Source organism: Morone saxatilis, unplaced genomic scaffold (assembly GCF_004916995.1).
Source record: "Morone saxatilis isolate NCDOM2014 unplaced genomic scaffold, NCSU_SB_2.0 Contig17, whole genome shotgun sequence".
In the NCBI taxonomy this organism is placed as follows: domain Eukaryota; kingdom Metazoa; phylum Chordata; class Actinopteri; family Moronidae; genus Morone; species Morone saxatilis.
In genome coordinates this window covers 20534447-20557857 of record NW_023339729.1, presented here as the reverse complement: position 1 = coordinate 20557857, position 23411 = coordinate 20534447, and the positions used below count along the sequence as shown (strand labels likewise).

The window sequence follows — 23411 nt, the reverse complement described above, 5'->3', positions numbered from 1 at the left end:
GTTTTATTGCATTTTATAACAAGAATATCCAGCGACAAAAAGAAACAAAAAAGACAAAAACAATGAAAACAAAACAACACACATTAACATAAGAAAGGCAGATATTTGGTTACAATAATGTAGTGTGTACTAGTACATGGCAACAATTATAGCTACTGTACTAAACTATCATACTCTTTTGAAGTTAGGTTGCTCTCTCTGGACATATATCCACTAAGATTGTCAGATTGTTCCTTAACCAACTTATTTTTTATAGTTCAGTCTTCCAGGCATCTTTTAGCACGCAACAATTTCTAGAATTTGTTCCCTCCACATCTTCAGTGTAGTTTGGGGCTCTGTTCAACACATTAGAGTCAGCTGAGCACGTTATTAATCCAATTGTTAATACTCTAAATTAAAATGTCCCCAAGGAGACATAACCTTGGTGAAATGGGAAGTTCGCCGGGTGAAGTATTTGGATCTTTTACTTATGTAAAAGTAGATAAATAGATTCTTTATTGTCCTTTCCAGGAAATGCCACAGTCTGTACATAATCTCATACGTATACACACAACACTGACACAAGATAGACATCTAAACACAGAACATTTGTACATACATTCAGGTATTCCGAAGGGACAAAACAGACTGAGCCTTGACTCTGTGGATAGCAAAGAGTCTTTGTTGGCAGCGTTTGTGAATGTGTGTTGTTCAAAGCTTAGTTTATTGTCCAGGGTGAGTCCAAGGTATTTGAAGCCCCCTACCATCTCAACAGCTTCATTATTGATGCAGGTGGGACTGCGGGTGGAGATGGGGGCTGTGCTGTGGGTGCTGAAGGTGTTATTTATACAGTTCTTTTGTTTTTGTGATGTTCAGCTGCAGATTGTTGTCTGTGCACCACTGTGTGAAGTGGTAGATGGAGTCTAGAGAGCTTTGAATAGAGTTTTTGTCACTAAGGAGTGCGAGGATGACAGTGTCATCAGAGTATTTGATGTATGTGGTGATAGGTGAGGGCCTGGTAAAGTTAGAGGGTAAACAGGAAGTACAACCTGCACTTGTACAATTTACAGAAAGGTATAAAGTATGCAGTATGATAGAACCATATATAGAAAGTACATTAGGGTGTGTAAAATGGCCCATAACCACGCAAAGGCTTACACAGGAAGGCAAGGGAAACACAACAGAGAAGCAGAGGCTCTCCAAAGAACAATCAAAGTGGAAATCATTACAACAAAGATCAAATCCGAGAGCAGGCCGATGTTATTTTCGTTTGTATCCTTCAGTTCCTACAGCAGGTAGACCGTCAAGAATACCAGAATCCAACTCAAAACCAGTCCCAGGTATCCAAAAAGTGCTTCATATAAACCTACCAAGCTCCTCAGTCAGATCATCACAAACGGTGGATGTGGCTACAAGGCAAAGCAACTTAAACTAAAACTAAAAATAAAATTAGGTATGAAAAAACAATTTAGTCAACAGAAATAACAAATAAATACTAGAAAAATTGGTGGTGGCATTGGTGCATGTATTTGATACTTGGGATATCTACATGACTGTGAGTCAACTGTCGTTTGTATTATAATGGCCATTCTGAACTTCTTAAATATTATATATTATAATAAAAAACTAATACCAAAACTAATAAAAAATTTAATTAAAACCTAGGATTTTTAAACTGAATGTAAAACAAAATTAAAATGACGAAACCCACTCTGGAAACTGCCTGAAACTACTTGAGCTGAAAATGAAAACTAAAAACTTATAAAATCTACAAACTTGTAGAATAACTCTGCTACAAGGTTGACATCAACAAGACGACACACACATAATCGAAAGCACTGACAAAGACATGTCATTTTGGAGTGAGCAAATAATTCATACTTAATCTACTAGATTGCATTAAACGCGGGTAAATCACATTATGTAGGGCGTTTTAATGGGTGTGAATGATCTTGATCTTTTTTACTCTTTGATTGTGCTTCACGACTCGCCCGTGATTGGTTCCTTGAGAGACTAATCTGAGGCGGTAGCGTTAACTATAACGTCATTTGTAAATAAATACTAATACTATTATTTACCATGTTTTCTACGGTTAATGCGCGCTGCTCGTAAAGTAAAATATAATAACTTTTACAACAACAGAACCATGTCCAGTTACGTGTTTCTTGCCGAGCTCTTTTAGCGGGCGGACACTTTTTCTTGTTCAGCGGTAGATGATGCATGATGCTTAGCAGCAATGTGATTTACGGTTTTAATCAACACCTAGCCGTTGTAACGTGAATATAAACGGAAACGGGCTTTATTTATTAATTATTATTCATCGTAGCGACTGTCACAACAGCCTTACTTTTATCATGTGAGCCGACGGAAGGCGGCTGCCAGAGGAAGGACCGCTCACAGTTATGCTAACCACTTTATTGGACAGAATAACCGTGATGTTATGATGTTTGCGTGTTTGCTCAATTAGCAACGACACCTTAACGAACACTGACAGCAGAGGTGATCTTCCCCGGTCCCGTACCACACAGCCTGTCATCTAAAAACACAGTAAGTCGAGATAAATGGTCGGTAATACCTGTGAGTTACTTAGCGTTTTGTTTTCACTAATGAGCAGTGGCTTGTTTACGTAGTATTTCCTGTTTATGTTGACGTTATTAATTCCAGGTTGGTCTTAAATAGTAGTAACAAACCTTAAAAAAAATGTAAACCCCCTAATCAAAATTAGATTTATTTTATTATTTGTATAGGGTTAATTTGTATGTATTTAGCATAAAGAAATGCCACACACCACAGCATTTATAGCCTGAGCTATTGCACTTGCCCCAACCCTAGATAATAATAATTCATATAAAAAATTCAAATAAAACAAAAAATTTGAGCAAGAAAAATAATTGACTTTGATGAATTTGTTTTTGTCTCTTCCTGGCAGGAATTGGCTGCCGTACAGTGCAGTGTCGTATGTGGGACCTTTTACTATTATAAGTGAGAATATGAATACAAATACAAAACATTTCATAAAAACATTCATAAAATACTAGTATTAACGTACTGTGCAAAAAAAACTGCAGCAAAGTTAGGAGCACTTCTCTGTATCCTAGTAACAGGAGGCTCAAATTCATTGTACAGTAGCTTAATAATCTTAGAGAAAGTCTTAGAGTTCATCATACTACTTCCCTAAAATCTGTATATTGTGTTATCAGACATTATCGTTTCCTAATAGATTGTCCACTCCTTTCTTGTGTGCAAGGGATGCCTAATGCCAGTGCAAGGCCGAAGCACGGCAGGAGGGCCCGAAGGCGACGCAGAGAGGACCCTGCCAGGAACGAGCTGGTCTCTAGTTCCCTAGAAAGTGCCCAGCAGTGCCTGTTCAACCAAGATTATGGAACTGCGTTTGTGCACTACCTTCTTGTCCTCAACCTTGCACCTGTGTTTAAGGACTTCGCAAAGGTAATGACTGTTTACACACGAACCAGTCTGCCAGCAGCAGTGTGTTCTTACTGCTGCACAATCGAAAAAGATGTCTACATTTTGTGAACTCTCCCCTTTAGGAGTCCTTTAGGTTCACTCTGTTCAAATGGACAGAAGAGCTGGACTCTGTGGGCCGCATTCAGGACCTCTTTGACTGTTACGAACAAGCGCTGGAATTGTTTCCTGCTGATGAGGTCATCCTGAACAGCATGGGTGAACACCTGTTCAGGTATTACCCTCATTACCATGCATCAGCACTCCTGTAATTACAGGACATAATGTAGTGTTACATTATTTAAATGAATTATCTGCTTACACTGTTGTTGTTGTTTTTTTTTTTACTATATTGTAATTTTTCTTTCTTTTTCAGAATGGGCTTTAGAGACGAGGCCGCAGGTCATTTCCATAAAGCCTTGAAGCTGAGACCAGACTTCCCAGAAGCCAGGGAGAACTTCTACCGTGTGGCCAACTGGCTGGTGGAGCGCTGGCATTTCCTAATGCTCAACGACCGTGGGAGGAACCGGAAGTACCAGCAAGCCATTCAGAAGGCTGTGCAGAGTGGCTGCAACACTGTACTTGACATAGGTACTGGCACTGGGATCCTTGGGTGAGATATTTTCCATGAGAACTTTTTACTCTCTAAGTTATGAAGTGTATTTAATTTTTAAGTTAGAACTTTTTATGAGCCCAAACCCACACTCCCCTTTTCTCATTTCATTTCTCAATTTTGGTGGCACAAAATAGAGAAATGAGAAGAGCCTACTTATTGGTACCAAGTTTATTCTTTTGACTACAGCTAGAATAGAGCCTGTGTTTTAATGCGTGGGTATTATTATTCTGATTTCCTGGTTCTCTCTGTTAAGTATGTGCGCGAAGAAGGCAGGGGCTGCTGAGGTGTATGCCTGTGAGCTCTCCAAGACGATGTATGAACTGGCCTGTGAGGTGGTGACTGCTAATGGGATGGATGGTAGCATCAAGATCCTCCATATGAAATCTCTGGAGATGGAAGTGCCAAAGGACATCCCACACAGGTACAATTCATGCCAAAACTATTTTACATTAATCCTACATGAAATGTTACGAAATCCATGCTTGTGTTTACCAAATGGTATTTTTCATGTTTTTTATTTAATTGTTTTTTTTTTTTCAGAGTGTCCTTGGTAGTGACGGAGACGGTGGATGCAGGATTGTTTGGAGAGGGCATCATAGAGAGTCTCATTCATGCCTGGCGCCACCTGCTGCTACCTCCACAGGTAACCTAAATTATTAAACACAAACACGGAACAGGAAACAGAACTTTGTTCTTCAGTTGCCACAGTGCAATAATAATATTTTTAATTAGTTGCCGTTTGCCACTCACAAAAAGGGTTGAAAATCCTAAGAAGTCTTTAGAAATCTAAAAAGAATGTTGTAAATAATGATGCCAGAGCTTTGACACAATTCAGCGTGTGGGTTTGGAGGACTCGGAAGACCAGGCAATGAAATGTTTGAGCCTCACAGAGAACAAAGGTAACGGTGGCTTCAAGGCAAAAAGGTTTATCCCCAGGAAGTTGTTTTTTAAACATCCAGCATAGTGCACATCTCGTTGGCAAACTGAGGCAAGTTCCATGATACCTGAGCTGAGTGGTGACATTTCACAGCTGTTATGTGTTAGTTATAAGCACATGTTTCTTGTCCTAAAAGAGAGGCGAGAATGAATTCCAGGAACAGTCTGCGACAGGACGGGTCATCCCTGCTGGAGCAACGGTGTTTGGCATGGCTGTCGAGTGCCTCGAGATCCGCAGGCATCACAGGTAGGCCCTGGACTCTGTCCTGTGAGTGGGCTGTGTGTGTGTGTTTCATATCATCACATATCAGAACAGCAAAAGAATATGCTTTCCATCCATTACATTCTTAGTTCTTAAAAATTAATTTGAGACATACAGAAGAAGGTGCTTTTAATAATTTAACTTTTAATAATTTAATTATTAATAATAATTACTTCTCATTAGATCGCTGTTTGTTGTTTCACACAGGCTCTGCGTGTCAGAGGTGGGCAGTCTGTCCTTGGCTGCAGCCGGGGAGCTCCGTAGCCCAGTGAGCTGCAGCTCTGAGCCGGATGACTCCATGGAGCCTTACACCACTGAGAGACTTAGCAGACTGCCAGGGGGATATAAACCCCTCACAGAGCCATTCACAGCCCTCAACATAGATTTCAACAACGTTCAGGTGAGCGGAAACGAGCAAGACAATAGATGCTGATACACTGTGGGAGACTTTCAGAAATGATTACTGAATTTATTCAACTACGATTAATTTAACTACTACTTTTAATGCGTTTTGACTTTACTTAACTTTTGTATGACCTTTGTGTCTGATATGCAGTCATATGAGAAATCCTAATGTTCAATTTGCTGCCTTGAGTCAAGCAGAATGTAACTCTGAGAAAAATAATTAATTCACATGACCATATGTCTATTGGTCCCTGGAAAGTAACCTATTGGCTGCCTCACTGGCTAAAATATTGCACATCAGTGGCCACTTACTATTTAGCTACAGGCCTGCAGGGATTGTTGCCTGATTTATTGGCTCCCAGTCCACACCTGGCAGATTGAAGAGGCAGTGTTTATCTGCCAGGCATTACGTGTAGGATCATTTGTTGAAATTCACTGCTAAGAACTAGGGACTTTGAGACAGACTTAGCCTGAGCTGTGATAATGTGTCTAGGATCAGACAGTGATACTCTGTATTGTCATTCAGTTAGTTATGTACTACCCTGGCATATGTTTCACATTAGCATAGAAAATGAATTGTGAATCCCACAAATATGAAAGTAAGCAGGACTGAAAAATAATAAACGTTTCCCCTGCTGCATTTCATTCTTCCACATTTGGACGGTTTCCATTTGTATTCTTGCAATATTCCATTCAAATCCTATTTCCATGACCAGCTTTAAACCTCAGGGTTCAAATGATTTCTCATATAGAATATCAACAGACCTTGAACATTTCCCATTACCATTTAATTTCTGTGTGATTTTTAGCTATTTTAAAATAGCCCCTGGTTTACTTGCAAAGTGCCACATTACATTCATTTAGCTGGCGCCTTTACCCAGTGTGACTTACAATAAGTGCATTCAGCCTTGTGGATACAACAATTACAAGAATCACAGTACATCAAACCTATGTTATGTAAAATATGCTGAATTGCTTCAAGTGATACATTCACAACAATAAGAGAATAAGAAATGCTTTCTGTAGTACACACAATGCTGTTGAGAACTCTTTACGACTGAGATGTGTATTTTTGGTGCTTGCCAGCAGCAAGGCAGGCCGGATCTAATATCATATCAGTGTTATTGGTCTGGATGAAAATACAGTGGGTAGTTGGTTGGGTTTGGAATTAGATTTGTGATTTATGAAACCCGCAGTATATTTATACTTGATGTGAAATACATATACGTGTATTTTTACATAACTATCCCCAGTTTTACAACAAGCAAGTTGGGCTTTAAAAGACCAGTAACGTCCAAACTGTCAAATTCTCCGAGGCCAATCACATTCACAGCTCTCTTTTCAAAATTAAACTGTCGAAATCTGATACCCATATTGCACTTCTTTGTACACCTATTTGTACAACCAAACCGGATTTTGATGTTTGCTCTTTTAGCCGATATCACTGTAATAACTCCACTTCCCCTTATTTAACTGTTTGTAATGGTACCCTTTAGGAACTGGAGGGGCTGAGCTCCAGGGAGGTTCAAAAGATCCACCTGCCTGTCACTCAGGAGGGGGAACTGGATGCTCTGGCTGTGTGGTTCCAGCTCCACCTGGATGAGGAGAGCAGTCTGTCGACGGGGCCCCAGGAGGACACCTGCTGGGAGCAAGCCATCTACCCTGTCCACAGCACCCAGGGTACGATTCAGTACACATATACAGGGAGACACAAACAAAATTTCACTGTGATGTTTACTGATGTCCTTTAATTGTCGCAAGCTATTTCACGACTTTAGCAAGTTTAGTTTGGTTTATTTTCTGCTCCACTTGTATTCTCCACTGTGGTTTATCATGCATTTCCAGCTTACATCAAATGAGGGCAGTGTATGTTGTAGATTACATAAAGTATTTAACGTTTTTATCATTACTAATGTTTTACTGCAACCTCAGTTCATTTTGGACCAACATTTCTGACTATTTCTGGTTGCTCTCCATGTGAAAATAGTGAGAATAATTTTGTGTAATGACTTTGTATTGATTTAGCTCCCTGAAGACACTCTATTACGGAATTTTCATCACTGAAGTCCACAGTATGCCAGTGTAAAAATTACAGTACATTTGCAAGACCCATTAATGAAATTCACTATTGTACCAAATAATTAAAACATGCAGTAAAGCTATTATACCAAACTGACGGGAACTGCAAAAAGTTTAAACAGGGTCCCTAAAAGAACTGTACATTCATTCTTTACTTTGCTGTTATGCTAGGCCGCTGTGAACTTAATAGGCTCCGACATGAGGTGACATGTTCCAGTTGGCATTGCAGAACATCATCTTTCAGACAGGGCTCAACAGCATTTCACTGCACCGCTAATTGGCGAAGGCAGCGTCAAGGGAGCCGCCACCTTTCCCGGTGATCACCAACATCCGTTTCCCGGGCCGCTGTGACGTGTGCGCCGTGATCGCCTGTGACACTCTTTAGTGTTCATGAAATTCTTATAGGCAATAAATATGTATTTTTCCCAAATGCCCCTGACGAGCCGCGCACTGACATGAAGACATGAACAGATGTTATTCCTGTAGGAATCCTTTCTGTGCCTCTCCCCCTCCCTCTGTGCACCCAGTCCCCTGAATCTCATTTCTCTGTCGGGCTCACTCTCTCCCTTTCCTTTTCTACATCTACTGATTTTTCTTCACTCTCTGTTTCTCTCTCTTTCTACCCTTTTACCATTTACCATGTCAGTGTCAATTTTATTTATACAGCCCAAAATCATAAATTTGCCTCTTAGGGCTTTACAATCTGTACAGCATACAGCACCTGCTATCCTTAGATCTCTGTCAGCATGACATTATAAATAATTAAGTAATTATTTATCTGTATTTATTTTTCCCTTACTGTTTGTCATTTCAGATGTTTAGTACGTTTTCTTTTTAGTTTATTTTTTTAGTTGAATTCACATAAGTCTGGGACTGAATATCATTTGACATTTTTCCGTACTAGTACTAATATAATAACTGAGTCTTAGTACTGATACCGGATACCTTTTTTGATACTTAACTTTAAAAAGATATAAAAATGTTTTATACAATACCCTTCTTTAAATGCCATCTTCACCTAAATGAAAGTCTTAAACTGGAAAAAAGACTATTTTATAGTTTATTTTATAAAAAAAACAAAAAAACAAAAAACAAAACTGGAAGTAAACAAGATTATGACCTGACATCCAGTGCCATTTTTGGTACTTGGCAGTTTTCAGTTCTCTGTGCTGCAGTGCATTTCAGTTGATACCAAACGTTCATTGACTTTCACATGGCTCTAGTATAATCAGGCCGAGTCACTGGTTCCTTCTTTCGTTTCTTTTCAGGTTTTCTCCTGAAACCTCAAGACGAGCTGATTGTGGAAGTCTCCTGCCGAGATGCCTACCTGAGGCTCTGCAGTGTCGCTGTGCTGAGAGACGGGCACGAAATCCGTTTAGACAAGCGTGTGGATTCGCAGTACACTGGAAACCCCATTTCAAATCAAAACCCAGAGGCGGAACTGTGCAGTGCGCTAGCGTGCCTTCAGACCGACCAGAATCAAACAAAAGACTTCAGCATGCTGGAATGTTCAGAAATGGCGCTCCTAAACAACCATGATTACCATCAGAGCTTTTGCAGCGCGCTGGCCAAACTCATGTCCCAGCTGAAGGTTAAATGGCAAAACCAAGAGCGAGGATCAGGTGTTCAGTCAGACTCTAGTGACCTGCTCTATGTCCTCGATGTGTCAGAGGGCTTCTCTCTGCTCTCCCTCGTCGCTGCCAGCCACGGCCATGTAAAAGCATACAGCTCTGTGGAAAAGAAGAAGCAACAGGAAGTCCTAAAGAGACTGGCCCGCTCCAATAATATCCCTGAACAGCATCTAGAGTTCTGGCTCAACCATGTGGACGACGAGCACGGGATGCTGCAAAGGCCGTCCAGAGAGAAACTGTGGAGTGCCATCATACTGGACTGTGTAGAGACTTGTGGTCTCATTAGACAGAAGTTGATGGAGAAAGCCTCACTGGCCAGGTAAGGGGAAGCGGCCAGAGTGGGGCTTGCAGAAATGTGTTATGATTATCAATTTAGTTAAAGTATACTTCTATGATCTATACTAGGTGTCTTCTGGAGGAAGGAGGACGTATTTTCCCAGAAAAGATTGTGGTGCATGGTATGCTGGTGGAGTCAGACACGTTGCTGCTGGAAAGTGCCGTCCAGGGCCAGGAGCCAACACTGGGATTCAATATTGCCCCCTTCATCAACCAGTTCACTGTAAGTATACCTACTCTACTCTGTATCAAGCAGTTTACGGTATTTATTTTGCATGTAAAGATCTTTACTCTTGTAACTAATGGCCACTGCAGGGTTTGCTGTAGGTTGTGCCATGCCCACTGACCCCCTTTTTTTATTTAACTTTTTTTTTTTTAATCTTGAAAAAAGATGTAGGCCACCATAACTGAGGCAAATCGCAAAGGATACCAACTCGCATCGTGTCCTTGCTTCTCTGTTTCATAGAGAAAAAGTTACATCTTGAGCGACTAAGCAAAAAAGAGAAAGTTGATGGTGCAGATTAGATAGCTTATCACAGATGTATTGGTTTAAATTACGATAATTTTCAGTGCAGAAATGTCAGATAGTTTGGAAGGCATTGCCGTTGCATAGTTTATCCACCAGGGAGCACTGACGTTTAACTGTACTGTAAAATTTCCCACTCACTACTAATGTTTGTTGCAAATATTTAATAACCAAATGCATGGGATCCTTATCAAAAATGTTTATGTATGTTTATAATTGTTATTGATGTTGATCTCACAAATCTCGCACATTAAGTTTCCATCTAATGAAATGAAAATTTGAAATTAAAAGGCCATCTCAAAGGTTGAGGTTATTCATTTTCCTCATAAAATGTATTCTTACTAAGTAAGAAAACTAGTGTTTTTATCGTATTCTTTTTTTTCATTGTCGAGCTAAAACTTTATAATAACACGAGTTGCAAAATCTTTCTTTTGTACATCTCGGGCAACTCATATTTTGTATTCTGTCTCATGTTCCTGAGGCAACAGTCAATATTGACAGTTTTCACATACAGTATGCTGTGTTTGTAAGCTTGCATCATTCACATTCAAAGTTTGCCCATTAGGTGCAAATGTGTTGCCTGTGGGTTTTGTTAAATATGATTGACATATAGTGCAATACTACAGAGGTGCAGAAAACAATCTCAGAACAAATTTGACTTGCCCTGGTTAATCAGCCAGACTGTACATCCAGTTTATTTATTTTTTTGTTTCCTACCATGTCTAGACTGTCTTTTGTTGGACAAGGTATTTCGCTTGGAATATTAAGGTCCAGGACTGCGTTTTCTGTTGTGCACTCCTCTTTGATGCGAGCTTCCCAGCTGCTTTAAAGAAGCTGCGAAAATCCCTTTGAATTCTTTTTCTTTATTTGGTCTGGAAATTATTTTTCCAGCATCATGTTTGTGCTCTAATTCCGCAGGCCCCACACGGGACAGTCCTTTGTTTTAACAGATGTTGTCTTTGAAGCCCTCAGTGGAGGGCACTTTTCTAGCACAACTGTCACACAAGACACAACACACAGCTTGGCCCAAGACATTCCTACCTGAATCCATCAGTACACATTACATCAAGCACATCAAACAGCGGGCTCTGAGGTCTACACAACTGTGACAGGGAGGAGGAAAGATTCTTTTGTTCTGCAGTAAAGGAAACAGTGACACTTTCTGTGCTGCCACTTTGGTTTCTCCCTCAGCTTTTAAGGCTGATGCCCTGCAGCCACAGCCTGTCTGTTAGGTTTGGAAGAGTTTGAGAAGATTAGTTTTCCAAGCATCAGTGATTGAATGATGATGATCCAGTAAATTACAACCTAATGTGGATAAATAATGGTTTTTGAGGAAGAGTGCCAACAACTGTGAGTCTTCTGCCACATGTTTTTTGGTTTGTTTTTGTTTTAAAAAGTGATATAAAAATACAGCCTTACTTACATTTTAATACACTGCAGCAGTGTTTCTCTTTCTGAGCCCTTTTAGTAAAAAAAAAAAAGAATGTAGCCACAAGGATAAAGTCTTTATAACAACGAAACAGTGTGCCTCGGTCTTTGGAAATCCATTCCCTCTTTTGTGGACAGTGGTTGCCAACCTGTGCATCAGGAGAGGAGCACCTGTTTTGTGTTACATCGCTGTCAGGTCCAAGTAGCACTTCCTCCCTGGTCTTTTATGGATTTTTATAATATGTAGCTCTTTACTAATCATGTCAACAGATAACCCTTTGTTTTATCTGCTGCAAACAAACTCGCTGACATTATGTTTGTCTTTTATGTCCTTTAGGTACCGGTCCATGTGTTTTTGGACTTTTCCACTCTGGAGTGCAGGCATCTTAGTGAGTGTGTGGAGCTCTTTGTTCTTGACCTAATGGATGCCACTGCAAACTACACTAACAGAGAAGTAAAGGTAAGGCATACGTTATTTCAGTTTATTTCATAACAGAGGTTATCTCAGGACACGTTTTATATAGAGCAGGTCTAGACTGTACTCTTTATGAAATGAGCCTAATGAGAGCTACTGGCATGGTTGGAATTAATATTATTAAACTGTCTTTAATAATGTGCTGTGCTACAACGGTACTGAACTGCTGAAACTTGAATTCATATATTGACTTTGCCAATATAGAAAAGCAAAATATCGCTGAGCTACTTTTTGGTACAAAAACATAGATATAAGTCATACTGTGCACATCTCCCTCACACTGACTTAACTTTACCTCCTAACTTTGTATTTTTGGTTCAAGATAAATTCAGCACAAAACCAGAGTTTGTGTCATGAAACAGTTGGAAATAGTTTAGCTTTGGAACAATAAAATGTTTTCCAGTCACCTCCACGTGTTTGTTTTAACGTTTATTCAGTGTTCTAACATGATGTGCAATATCCCCAAATGCTCATAAATATTAAATTCAAAAAATTAAAATAACTTATTAGTCAGGATGGAACAATGAGCTAATATAATTGTATTTTTTCGTATGCGTCATATTATTTTTAAAGAGGAGCAAAACATGACTAGTTAGTTACAGGTATTTGACAGAGTACAATATCTTAGTAGCTTATTGTTCTCATGTACCATTAACCATAATTCCTGTTTCCCAGGTTCAGGCTACTTCTGCTGGCAGAATAACTGCAATTCCTTTCTGGTACCACATCTACCTGGACCAGGAGATCAGCGTCAGCACCTTCAGCAAGAACTCTCACTGGAAGCAGGCGGCTGTTGTGCTGCAGCAACCCCTGGAGGTACAAGCTGGGGACTGGGTCCGCCTCGCTGTGAAGCTTCACAAGAGCACCATCTCCATGTCAGCCCATATAGACAATGAGACCAGACCAATGGAGCAATGATCTCTTACTCTGTAGTTTTGCGACCAATTTAATTTCTATGTATTTTATGCCTCAATCAAAGAGGTTATTGACACTTAGGGGAATGCTTTTACCGTTCTGGTATTTAAAAATGTACCTCCTCCAGTGTCATTTTCCATAAATGTAATAGTCTTCAAGTTTTCCCAGACATATTGGATCTCTATACTGAGATTTAGTAGAAGCCTGCATGACCAACAACCCTTGTAAGTTCCAGTGGGAATACTGGGTAACTATGATCTTAAAGAATTTACCACAATGAGTTATATTCAAGTTATGTTTTTATTTCTAAATTGTGCGATTTTATCCCAGGACAATTATAATTTGTACTTCAATTACATAATATTTGTAAGTATATATCATAAAGATAATGGTTCTCCCTTAATTATGGGCACAGTTGTTTTTGTAAAGATGTTTGTTGGTATCAATAAAAGCATTTCAACAATAACTTGAACAAAAAGAGAGTTGAAAATGTAGTTATTCTTATTTATTGAAGAGACTGTCAGAAATGGAATTAAATTAACACGTGGAACATTTACATCAGCTCCGACGTAATCCTGTCAGTTTGATTTAAAAAAATAAAATCCTGTAAGGCAATGTAACATTCTCTAGCTGGACATGATGCAGATTATGCTGTTGATTTGATACATGTATGCTATACAAACTGATATCCTACACTGTACATTAAACATGTCAATATCCCTGCACAGATCCATGGACGTAGCGCAACAGAAGATCTTGGATATTCTATGGGAAGAGTAAATGGCTTACGTGAAGTAGCTGCAAAGTTCTTCCAATTTAAAAGGCTAAAAACAATAGAGTCAAACATCTCCGCAAATAAGATGAGTAATAGCTAATGATGAAAGAATAAATGCTAAATTGATGTAGTGGATGAACTAGTTCCACGGCACATAGAACAAGGCATCTGAGATGACTAGTGACATTTCTATTTAACACTATAGAGTGACCTGTATGCAGTAGAGCATAGATATAAATGAACTAGAATGTGCTGATTGTACAGTTTTAGACTGAATTATGTATTTAATACTTGTGTTTTAATACTTAGACTGTACTTGAAAAACAAAATGTGTTGCTTCTGCTCTTTTCATCCCCTCCTCTACCTGGTGATTTACATCTACAGGATAGGGGGAAAAAATGTAAATCTAATGTGCTTTTGTGTAGTAGATTTTAGATTAGAAGATCACTCATTTCAATGGATGTGTTTTGAAATCCCTATAAACCAAAATATAGAGTGAAGAAAAAAAGTTATTTTAAAAATTGCATATTTCTCTTCTGTCATATCTGATCATGATATGACTGATATGACACAACAAAAAATCATAATTTCCTATTTAAAGGATACATATACATGATTCGCTCTGACTTCCGGAGGCTTTCTGTGGAATCTCATCTCAAGAAACATAACAGCACAGAGACTGGGTTCTTTGAAGAGAAATGTGCTCTTTGGGACACACATTAAAATTGACCAAAGGTCTTTCCCAATTGCAATGAATTAAAAACCATTATGACTCCCTAGAGACAAGAAAAGCTGCATAAAATGATCATCAACGAATCACTTAGTGCCGTATCTTCACTGAACATTCTTGGAGCTGTCACTGGCAGAGAGGTCCGCCTGGTTTTGCATTTGTTGGCAAACTTCTACTACTACGTTGTTGATGTGCCCTTTCAAACAACAGTTTATTAAATGTTGCTTTCACAAAGTCATGTCTAAAGGAACGTGGCAAGGCTGTAATTAGGTCCTGCCCTACCATGTCTGGTAGAGTCTGTTAGTGACATTAACCTTGGTGATAGGCTAGGTGATCACGATGAGATCTGCCTCTGTTGGTTCTTTGGTTTGGTTGGTCCTTTCTTCTTCCTGGGTTTCTTCAGGTCTAGCCTCATATCCTTCATCCCACTGGGCTGAGCTGAGCCCAGCGGGGGCTGACAGAGAGTGCGGTGTGAGGGTTCTGCCCAGGCCCTCATATTGACCTCTGGGTGAAACAGGGTTGGATGCCACCTCTGCAATGGCATCTTGGGAACCTGAAGAGAGCAGGCCGGATCGCTCACCGTCATTCTCCGCCTCACCGAAATAAGACTTCCTCGGACGACCCATAACTGTTCTCCCTGTCAATGAGGACAAAAAAAGTCTTTACTGTCTTCTCGATGTTGGAGAATATGGCACAGATAATTAAAATACACAACTGTGCAAGTACTCCAGTAGCCAGGAGGCACTTACCAACATTGCGGACTTGTTCAGAAATGTCTGCTCTGACATCAGAGATGTCCCACATTGCCATGAAAGAGTCAAAGCAGGAACCCTCCTCAGCCTCCTGGATGTAAGGCTTGTAGGTGAAGCTGAAGTGATGGGCAATGGCTGCCAGAAACATTTCCACACAGATGACAAAATCCTGAGGGAAACAGGACAGTTTGGTGCGTTTGGTTAGGCGGTGGTTTTTCTCACATTTTTAAAGAGTCAAATTTTATCAGATACTTTAAGAAAACGTCAACAATTAGGAGGCCACAGTCTTAACTAGATACACTTTAGCTTACCTGTAAGCCAGTAGCTACAGCCTCCACACTTTTCCAGTCCCATGTATGTTTCTCTGAGATAATGCCCACTTTCACCAGTAAAGCAATGAACACAGCTTGCCTAAAAGAGTTTACAAAATAACCACTCTCAGTAGCTACCACACAATCTGATATTTGATAGTCTATGTAAGTCAAGAAACTGCAACCATACTTCACCAACATATTAAGTAAAAACAGCTGATGCCAAGTATGATTTTAGAAACTTCCAGGTCATGCCATTAAGTTTGAACACACTGGTAATTACCAGAAAGAGACGAAGACCACCATTTTTACACACAGGAATTTGCCCACTGGTTTGATGGGACTCAGTTCCTCTCTCAGAGCCCTGTAGAACAGCACCAGGCAGTACATGGCAAACTAGATCAAGAGAACACAGACAGAGACAAATCTAGTTCAAAGGCGGCTTGTAACATTGATCTTATCTCCTCACACGCTCCCGGGCCCTAATGTATGATACAGTCCTTACTTGGCAAATGCATTCAGACTAATTTTAAAAATAAAACAACAGTAGCAGTATTACCAGCTGTGACATATTGTTGAAGATGACCAGGTATGTCCATGCATTTGTTGAACTAAAATTGCCTTCATCATACACTCCACACAGCTGACAGATCCTAAAGAAAAGACAACAGTCACAACAGACATATACATATACAAATACATGTACAAATACTGAACAAAAGCTTTGATTGGTATCAGAAAATAAAATTAAGTGCACTAAGAGCAGAGCTTACTCACAAAGCAATCACTGTTGTGACGGGTCTTACGACGGTGTACTGCAACACACCCAATTTGCATCTCAAAAGTAAAACCCTGTGGAGGAAATGTATAATTTAAATTTGAATTTAACTGATTAACGACATCTAATTTTCTATCACAAAAATATCGGTAAAATATATTGAATTTAAAATCAAATCAAATTGCTAATGTTCTGAAGGAGAAGAAATCACAACAAACAAGAACTGAGCATGTAAAAAAAAAAAGAAAGAGAAAAGGCTCTTGACAAAATTAACTGCACACAGGCATGTTAACCAATTATGGATGTTGCCTGACTGAGGATAATTTGAAGCTGGTGACTGTCCGAGATCTGTTGACTTTGTGAAAAAAAGGAAAACACTTCCATCTCAAAACTAATTTTCATTGCTACTTTTCTTCAAACCTACTAATAAATCTTTAAAGCAGACTAAATATTTGTACAGCTGTACAATGTCTTGGTTTCAACAAGTAACAGTGTATCTGTTAGAAAGTACTAGTTTGGCAGGAGGATGTTGGTTAAGCTTTTATGTATACAAGTTTGGTGTAAAGGGCCCCTCTTGGATTGCATGTATGTGTGAATAGTCCTTATTTTAAAAATGGAATAACTCTAAAGGAACCTTACTCTCCCATTGGCCAGGGCGGGCAGCAGCAAAGAGGGGGCAGGTGTTTCTGCTGCTCTTGGACTTCCAGCATCAACACCAGGCTGGGGTACTGATTTTCCAGGTAGTTAAGCAAGAAGGTCATGAAGTTGTAGATGACGTAGGCTTCGTAGCACTCTCTGCACGTGTCCACATAAATTGCTATACCGGGGTATTTTAATGCAATCCACTGCAAGATTTAAGAAAAAGAGAAGGATTACATGAAAAGTGAGGATAAAGGCATGTATTTATTCTTACATGCATATACAGAATGTGTAGCACAGTGGATGTGATTGCTATAATACACAACTCACACTGTCCAAGCTGTAGATCGGGACCATCCATAATATCCTAAAAAAACAAACAAACAAACAGAAAACAAAATCACATAAACAATTAAAAATCAGTTTCACACTATTGCTCATGGATGACCTGATTGTTGACATCTTTACCTGATGATAGGTTTCTGAAGCTCTGGCTGAGTGTAGTGAACCAGATGCTGGAGGATTCCCCATAATGATATAGGTATGGTCATGAAGACAAATATCCCAGCAATGAACCATGCTTTATTGTGAGTACCAACCTGTCATCACACGGAAAGAAACAGGCAACGCCGTTAACATACATTAAACTTACCTATGCATTTAAGTTTGGGAACTAGCATTTTAGCTACCTAGAATGTAATGTTTCTATACGAAAATCAGGGATGGAGGCAGTATTCAGATCCTTTACTCAAGCAAAATAGCAATGCAACTTAATTTCAAAGCTGTATTTAAAGGACTAGAGTGAAGAGGAAAGACACACATTCTACAAATTCATGCAGTTGACTTGTTTATTAAAAATAATCACATTTTTGAATTCTTTAAAAGGAAAATAAGACTTCAAGGACTCAGTTACAGACTAGTATAAGTGCCTCAACATTGTATTTGTAGTGCCAAAGAGCACCAAATGTGCTAAGTTAGAGTTCACCACTGTGTCAAACCAACAGGGCTCCCACAACATGACATGATCAGATTATCAATCAACCAATTGATCGAACTGACCTCTGACTTCTGCAGTTCCCAGATGCACAAGGGCAGGACGACTAATAGCAACAATATATAGAGCACAACGACCAGCGGCCTAATCCATCTTCTCCAGTTCCCACAGGAACAAGGCATCTTGTCATGAAGCCGCTGTAAAGGCCTTTAAAACCGGCCGCAGGCTCAGTGACACAAACAATCTCTCTCTGGTCTCTCAGACAGTCGCTAACGCTCCACACATTTTAACGTAAGCGTCGCATTTTCTCACACTGTTAACCGACCACACACAACCGTCCACTGCTGGTCCCAACATGAAACCGCGGCTCTTTCACTAATGTTAACTTTCATTCGTGTGGGACAGAGCTGCTGGGTAATTACCGGCTCATATGACTCGATTTAAGCGAGCTGTGTCGCTAACCTTAGCTCGTCATCTGATTCACCATGTAAACAAAACAAAGCAGAAGACGCTGAGCTGAACTTGAGAGTATCTCCGCGTCTACCGGGATACAAATAAAACTCCCGACTCATACATCAACCGACTCTCTAGATGAACGGACCCTTGAACGTATTTTTAGTAGGTTTGCGTTGGTAAAAGTTTTCCAAAAAGTAATTGCTGTTGTGGAGAGTGTGTACTTCCTGTTATTGCCTACAATCTATAATCTGATTGGTGGAGTCGAGGCAGTTAGCCAATCATTAAAGACGATTTGTTACAGAGTCTGACGTTACTCGTGACTAGTTTGGTTGCACTGCACTCTCATGACCACGTCTGTGCTTTGGCCAGCAGAGGGCAGTGTGAATTAACAATTAACCAGGTTATAGTGAACCTAAATGTAACTGTAGTAGCGCTGGTTTGAAAACGACAAGACTGGTCACCATGTTTTGTCAGCATGTTCTTTTCATTATGTTCTTTACCAAAGTATTTTATAGGTCTAACCAGCCAGACCTTGTTAAAGTTTGGCCTTAAATTGGGCATGTGATTGTGAGGTTACTGATGAAAATGATAATGGTTTTACTCCCATTTTAATCGAAATTACAGGCATATAAAGAAATCACTGCCTCATTTTTTACAAGAGACTTTTCCATATTGGCAAATCTGGGCTAAAATACAAGATATCAAACGTAATAATTCTGCTTCTTTTCCCTCTTGAACATTTAATTCTGTTTGCCCGAAGTGACCCAAAAATTTCAAACACTAAGATGTGCACAGCCTGTACTTTATGTAGGCATTCAGTGTCTGTAAATCAAACATTTCCCCATTGAAACATACAATAAACTTAATATGTTATAACTGCTTATGAAAATATGAGTGTAATTTGTTGAAGTGCAATACAATCAGTTTTACAATAAGTTTGAAGTCAGTAAAACTGCATAGAAAAAGAACAGGTGTATTATACTTTATTCTATTCAAATGTCCTAATAAGCCATGACAGTGTGACAATATGCCAAAATGCACAATACCAAGACTCTGAAACCAAAGCAGCTACATGGATTTCAGTCACCATTCATTTTATTATCCACACCTGGGCTTTTCCTACTGTGACATGAAAAATTGCAGCGAGTGAGAAAGACCTATTAGAGCCATTTCATTAAAGACTGCATCATATTAAAAAATCAAGGGCCAAATCGGTCCAATATGTATATCAGTTATGGTACCTATGATTTGTTATGTCAATTAATTTTTATCATTAGTCAAATATACATTTTAATAATGCATGGTATTTATTTTAATTTCAATACTTAGGTATCTCTGATGTTTTACATAAAATGAGGAACCTCTCAATGATCAAGTGTAAGATTTACTGGCTGTTGAAGCAAAACAACCATCATCCATTGTTTCTATCCCTTTGGATAAGAATTTATCTCATAGATACAGAACTCCATAAGCATTTACCCTGTTTTTAAAGGTTGTATTATATAAATATATTTATTTAAACTAAATCCTGCATTAATAAAGTAATTAAAAAACACCTAGAACCTCCTTCTTACCTTTTGCTCTTGTGTGCACGTGTGTGCACATGTTTGAGTGTATTTGTGTCTGTGTGTCTTCCTGTAAAATGAGGGGAGGCAGAACTTTCCTTTCTGTTGCACCATATCTCCACTGCCCCACAGTCACAGAAATCACTGGTTGTAGCAGGACAGATTGTTCATGAATTTTGAATTGATCCTTTTGGCTTTTATGAATTAGAAATGGTCTTTGCCACAAATCGTACAAGCGAGTGCCATGGTGGATAGCTTGGAGGGATTGCCATGCAAAGTGGCATACAGGGTATAGCCATGTAAGGGCAGAGTAGATAAACATATGCTGTGTTTGATCAGACCGAAAATATATTTTAGCATAAAGGATGTGGCGTCCATTATGTCTCACTAAATCATAGCTTTATTTATAGGGTGAAGTAACTCGTACAGTATGTGCCTTGCAGGAAACACACATAGAAGGAGTAAGCGGAATGGATAGGACTGAGGAATAATAATAATCAATGCACAACAAAGGAGGAGACATACTGTCTGATTCCTGAGATATAATGTATCAGCCAAAGTGCACCTCCTTTGTCAGAGGAAAACACAAGTCTGCAATTGTTCAACAATTACTTATTTATCTTAATACGTCTGCCATAGGCCTTTGTGTCAGGAAATGTTCAAACTCACTGAGGGTGTTCACTTCAGTTCATCTGTTCCTGAACAACAACCCAAGTGACGCAGGATGGAGTCAAAGAAGCTTACAGAAGTCATACAGGATGATTATCTAAAAACAAGAGTTACAAGGACAAGGATAAGTCTGGTAAAATATATATTTATATATACTATATGTTTAGAAAAATATTAAAAACACACAATGAGCCACATTTTCCTGCATGAATATAATTTATTCTAAGTCAGTACTACATACACTGTCCTGCTGCTGTATACCAACCAGAGCACCAAATATGTGCCTGACAGTGTTGGGCAGTAACTCATTACTAGTAATAATATTATAGTAATAATATTATCCCCAGTAACTGGTAGTGCAACTAATTACAAATAAGTATTAATATTACAGTTATCCCCCAAAAAATAATTAGTTACAACATTACTTTTATTGTCACCCCCCTACTGATTTGAAATCCAACAATCGAATCACATCCTTGGATGAATTTTTGTAATCATGAATGAAACTAGCTCGGAACATGGAAACACTTACATTCAGCGGCTGGAAATATTCCATTACTTTGATTTTAACAAACAAAACTGAATTTAAATTGTCGTAAGTCTGAATATGGGGGAGAAATGACATAATTACTTATTTTTTGGGGAGTAGCAGAAAAGTAATATAACTCGTAGTGTTACAAATTACTGTTGGCAGAGAGTAATAACTAAAGTAATAGTATAACTTTTGAAAAGAGTAATAAGTAATAAGTAATAATAGTCAGCTGCAAATATGGCTCTTGACCCCAAGAAAATTCCAACAAGAACGCGTTTCTCAGTGGTTTTACAGTTTAGTATCAGATGTACTTAAAAAAAACATTTACTAAAAGTTTACCAAAGCTTGGACTCAAGAAAGGCCCCATTTTCAAAATTGGCCGCCTCAGGTCCTTGAAAGGTGACGAGTCTACTCCTTTGTATTTCCTTGCTAGACCAGGGAATACTTGCGTGGCCTGATACGTGGTTTAGGCCATGTAATGATTCTAATTGAGCATCATTTGCATGGAATAGATAAGTGGATTCAAGTACAATTATTATTACTTATTAAAGCAATTGGTTACAAGCCAGTCATCTTTATGCGAAAATAAGCTACAATTTCCCTTAAGTTTAATTGCATATTTCTCCTTTCTCATATCGTTTTGCCTAGTGGTGGTTGCTGTTGGTTCATAAGCCACTTTGTTTATTCCAATAAAGAATAAATGTTCATTAGACTGTGTGGTACTGTAAACTTACGTCAAAAACAGGGCTTGCCCAGTTGAAGGGCTCGAGTACCGCTAACGCCCCTTTTTTATTTTTTTTGTGTTTTGTTTTTATTTTGTTATATTTTTTTCTTTTCTTATTTATACATATCTTTTCTATTGTTCTTTCAGTTGTTTGCCTCTTCATTCTTGGTTTATTTTTTTTTTTTATACTTTTTGCACTGTGACCTTCACTAGATTTTACCGTTGAATCGGCTGGACATCTCCTTCCCATAGAGGTTGATGTATTAGTGTTGCTCACAAATTCCCAGTGGCCAACAGCAACTAAACAAGTCACTGAAGCCAACTGTTTTCATCTCACTGATGTTGTACGACTTCAGTAGCTTTGGACGTTTGATGTTCGTCCCAGCATAGTAGAGAAAGAAGAGTAAGCTGTATCCTTTCGCCGCCGGTATCAAGGTTGTGGGCTGATGTTCTGAGCCTTGACTGCAGCTGCGTGACAATGCACGTGCTTTGTCATAAAAGCATGCAGGCCCCTTTCTTTCTCCAGCTCATCGGTCCCGATAAGACTGTGAGTAAGCCTTGTTTGTGGCAACGATCTGAGAAAGCGGAAATGCATCCTTTCTTGCCCCACCAAACGTCTCTGCACTTGCACAGCGTTTAACGATGGGGTGAGTGGTTTCGTCCGACCAGTCTCCTTGATGCGCATATTGTGCGTTTGATGGAAAGACCCTTTGTGCTATACCATCAAAAACGGACTGTTGCTGCTTGACCATACATGTGGAGGTGGGTAAAGCGCTGCGCACTCCATGACTGTGCACATCCTTCTGGCACCGTGAAACTAGTCCCCGCTCGGTTTCCATGCCAAGGCGGGTGAACCAGGGAGCCGACCGGTCAAGGGACATTACATGCCTCGCGGGTTTGGGTGGGGATGGAATCCAGGACAGTTTGTTAGGTTTTCTTGCTTGGAAGAACTCAGGACTGCCCTGCACTAGTTGGGGCTTGTTGGCTTTACTGAAGATTATCCTTGCCTTGTCGAAAGGCTGCGAGAAATGAGCCAGAGCTCCCATGGCTCGATTACAGTGAAAACTGTCCAGTTTTCGACATGATCAGGAACCGCCCGTTGGCAACAGTGTTGTGGTTTCATGTCTTTCCGTGCTCAATGCACCCTCCAGGCGCATGTCTATCTGACGATGAAACCTTGTCTAGCTATCTGGACTCGTAGCTGAGAGGACCACGGAACTCGTTACTGGAAGGTACCCAGCAGAGATGCGGACACAGACTCACGGAAGCAAAGATTGAGATGAAGTATTTTGGAGTAACTAGTCCAACATGGTGTGGCCTGAGCAAATAGCGAGTGCCGCAGACAGTATTATGTACTCTTTTGAGCCAAGTTCAATACAATGCAGATGTTTTTAGGAAATTACTTAAGACTTGTCAGAGCATTAGATTTTATTATC

The 23411-nt window shown here is 39.5% G+C and overlaps 2 protein-coding genes across 3 annotated transcripts; one reads left to right on the top strand and one right to left on the bottom strand.

The window, feature by feature from the left end:
• The first annotated feature begins 1991 nt into the window (after positions 1-1991).
• Positions 1992-13528, top strand: prmt9 (protein arginine methyltransferase 9). 2 transcript variants are annotated; one of them, XM_035660276.1, is made up of 14 exons: positions 1992-2526; positions 2909-2961; positions 3227-3426; positions 3528-3676; positions 3818-4054; positions 4311-4478; positions 4598-4700; positions 5131-5240; positions 5463-5655; positions 7157-7340; positions 9008-9689; positions 9776-9929; positions 11998-12120; positions 12811-13528. In XM_035660276.1, the coding sequence occupies exons 3-14, from the start codon at positions 3229-3231 to the stop codon at positions 13051-13053; spliced, it is 2544 nt and encodes an 847-aa protein (XP_035516169.1). In that variant the 5' UTR covers positions 1992-2526; positions 2909-2961; positions 3227-3228; the 3' UTR covers positions 13054-13528. The 2 variants fall into 2 exon arrangements, with proteins under 2 accessions (XP_035516169.1, XP_035516170.1); XM_035660277.1 differs by lacking the exon at positions 2909-2961.
• A 12-nt stretch (positions 13529-13540) lies between these two features.
• On the bottom strand, positions 13541-18714 carry tmem184c (transmembrane protein 184C). The gene is made up of 10 exons (XM_035660279.1): positions 18095-18714; positions 17504-17634; positions 17366-17402; positions 17036-17241; positions 16396-16470; positions 16178-16271; positions 15902-16014; positions 15619-15718; positions 15305-15476; positions 13541-15192 (listed from the first exon to the last, which is right to left on the bottom strand). The coding sequence occupies exons 1-10, from the start codon at positions 18209-18211 to the stop codon at positions 14882-14884; spliced, it is 1356 nt and encodes a 451-aa protein (XP_035516172.1). The 5' UTR covers positions 18212-18714; the 3' UTR covers positions 13541-14881.
• Between the last annotated feature and the right edge of the window lie 4697 nt (positions 18715-23411).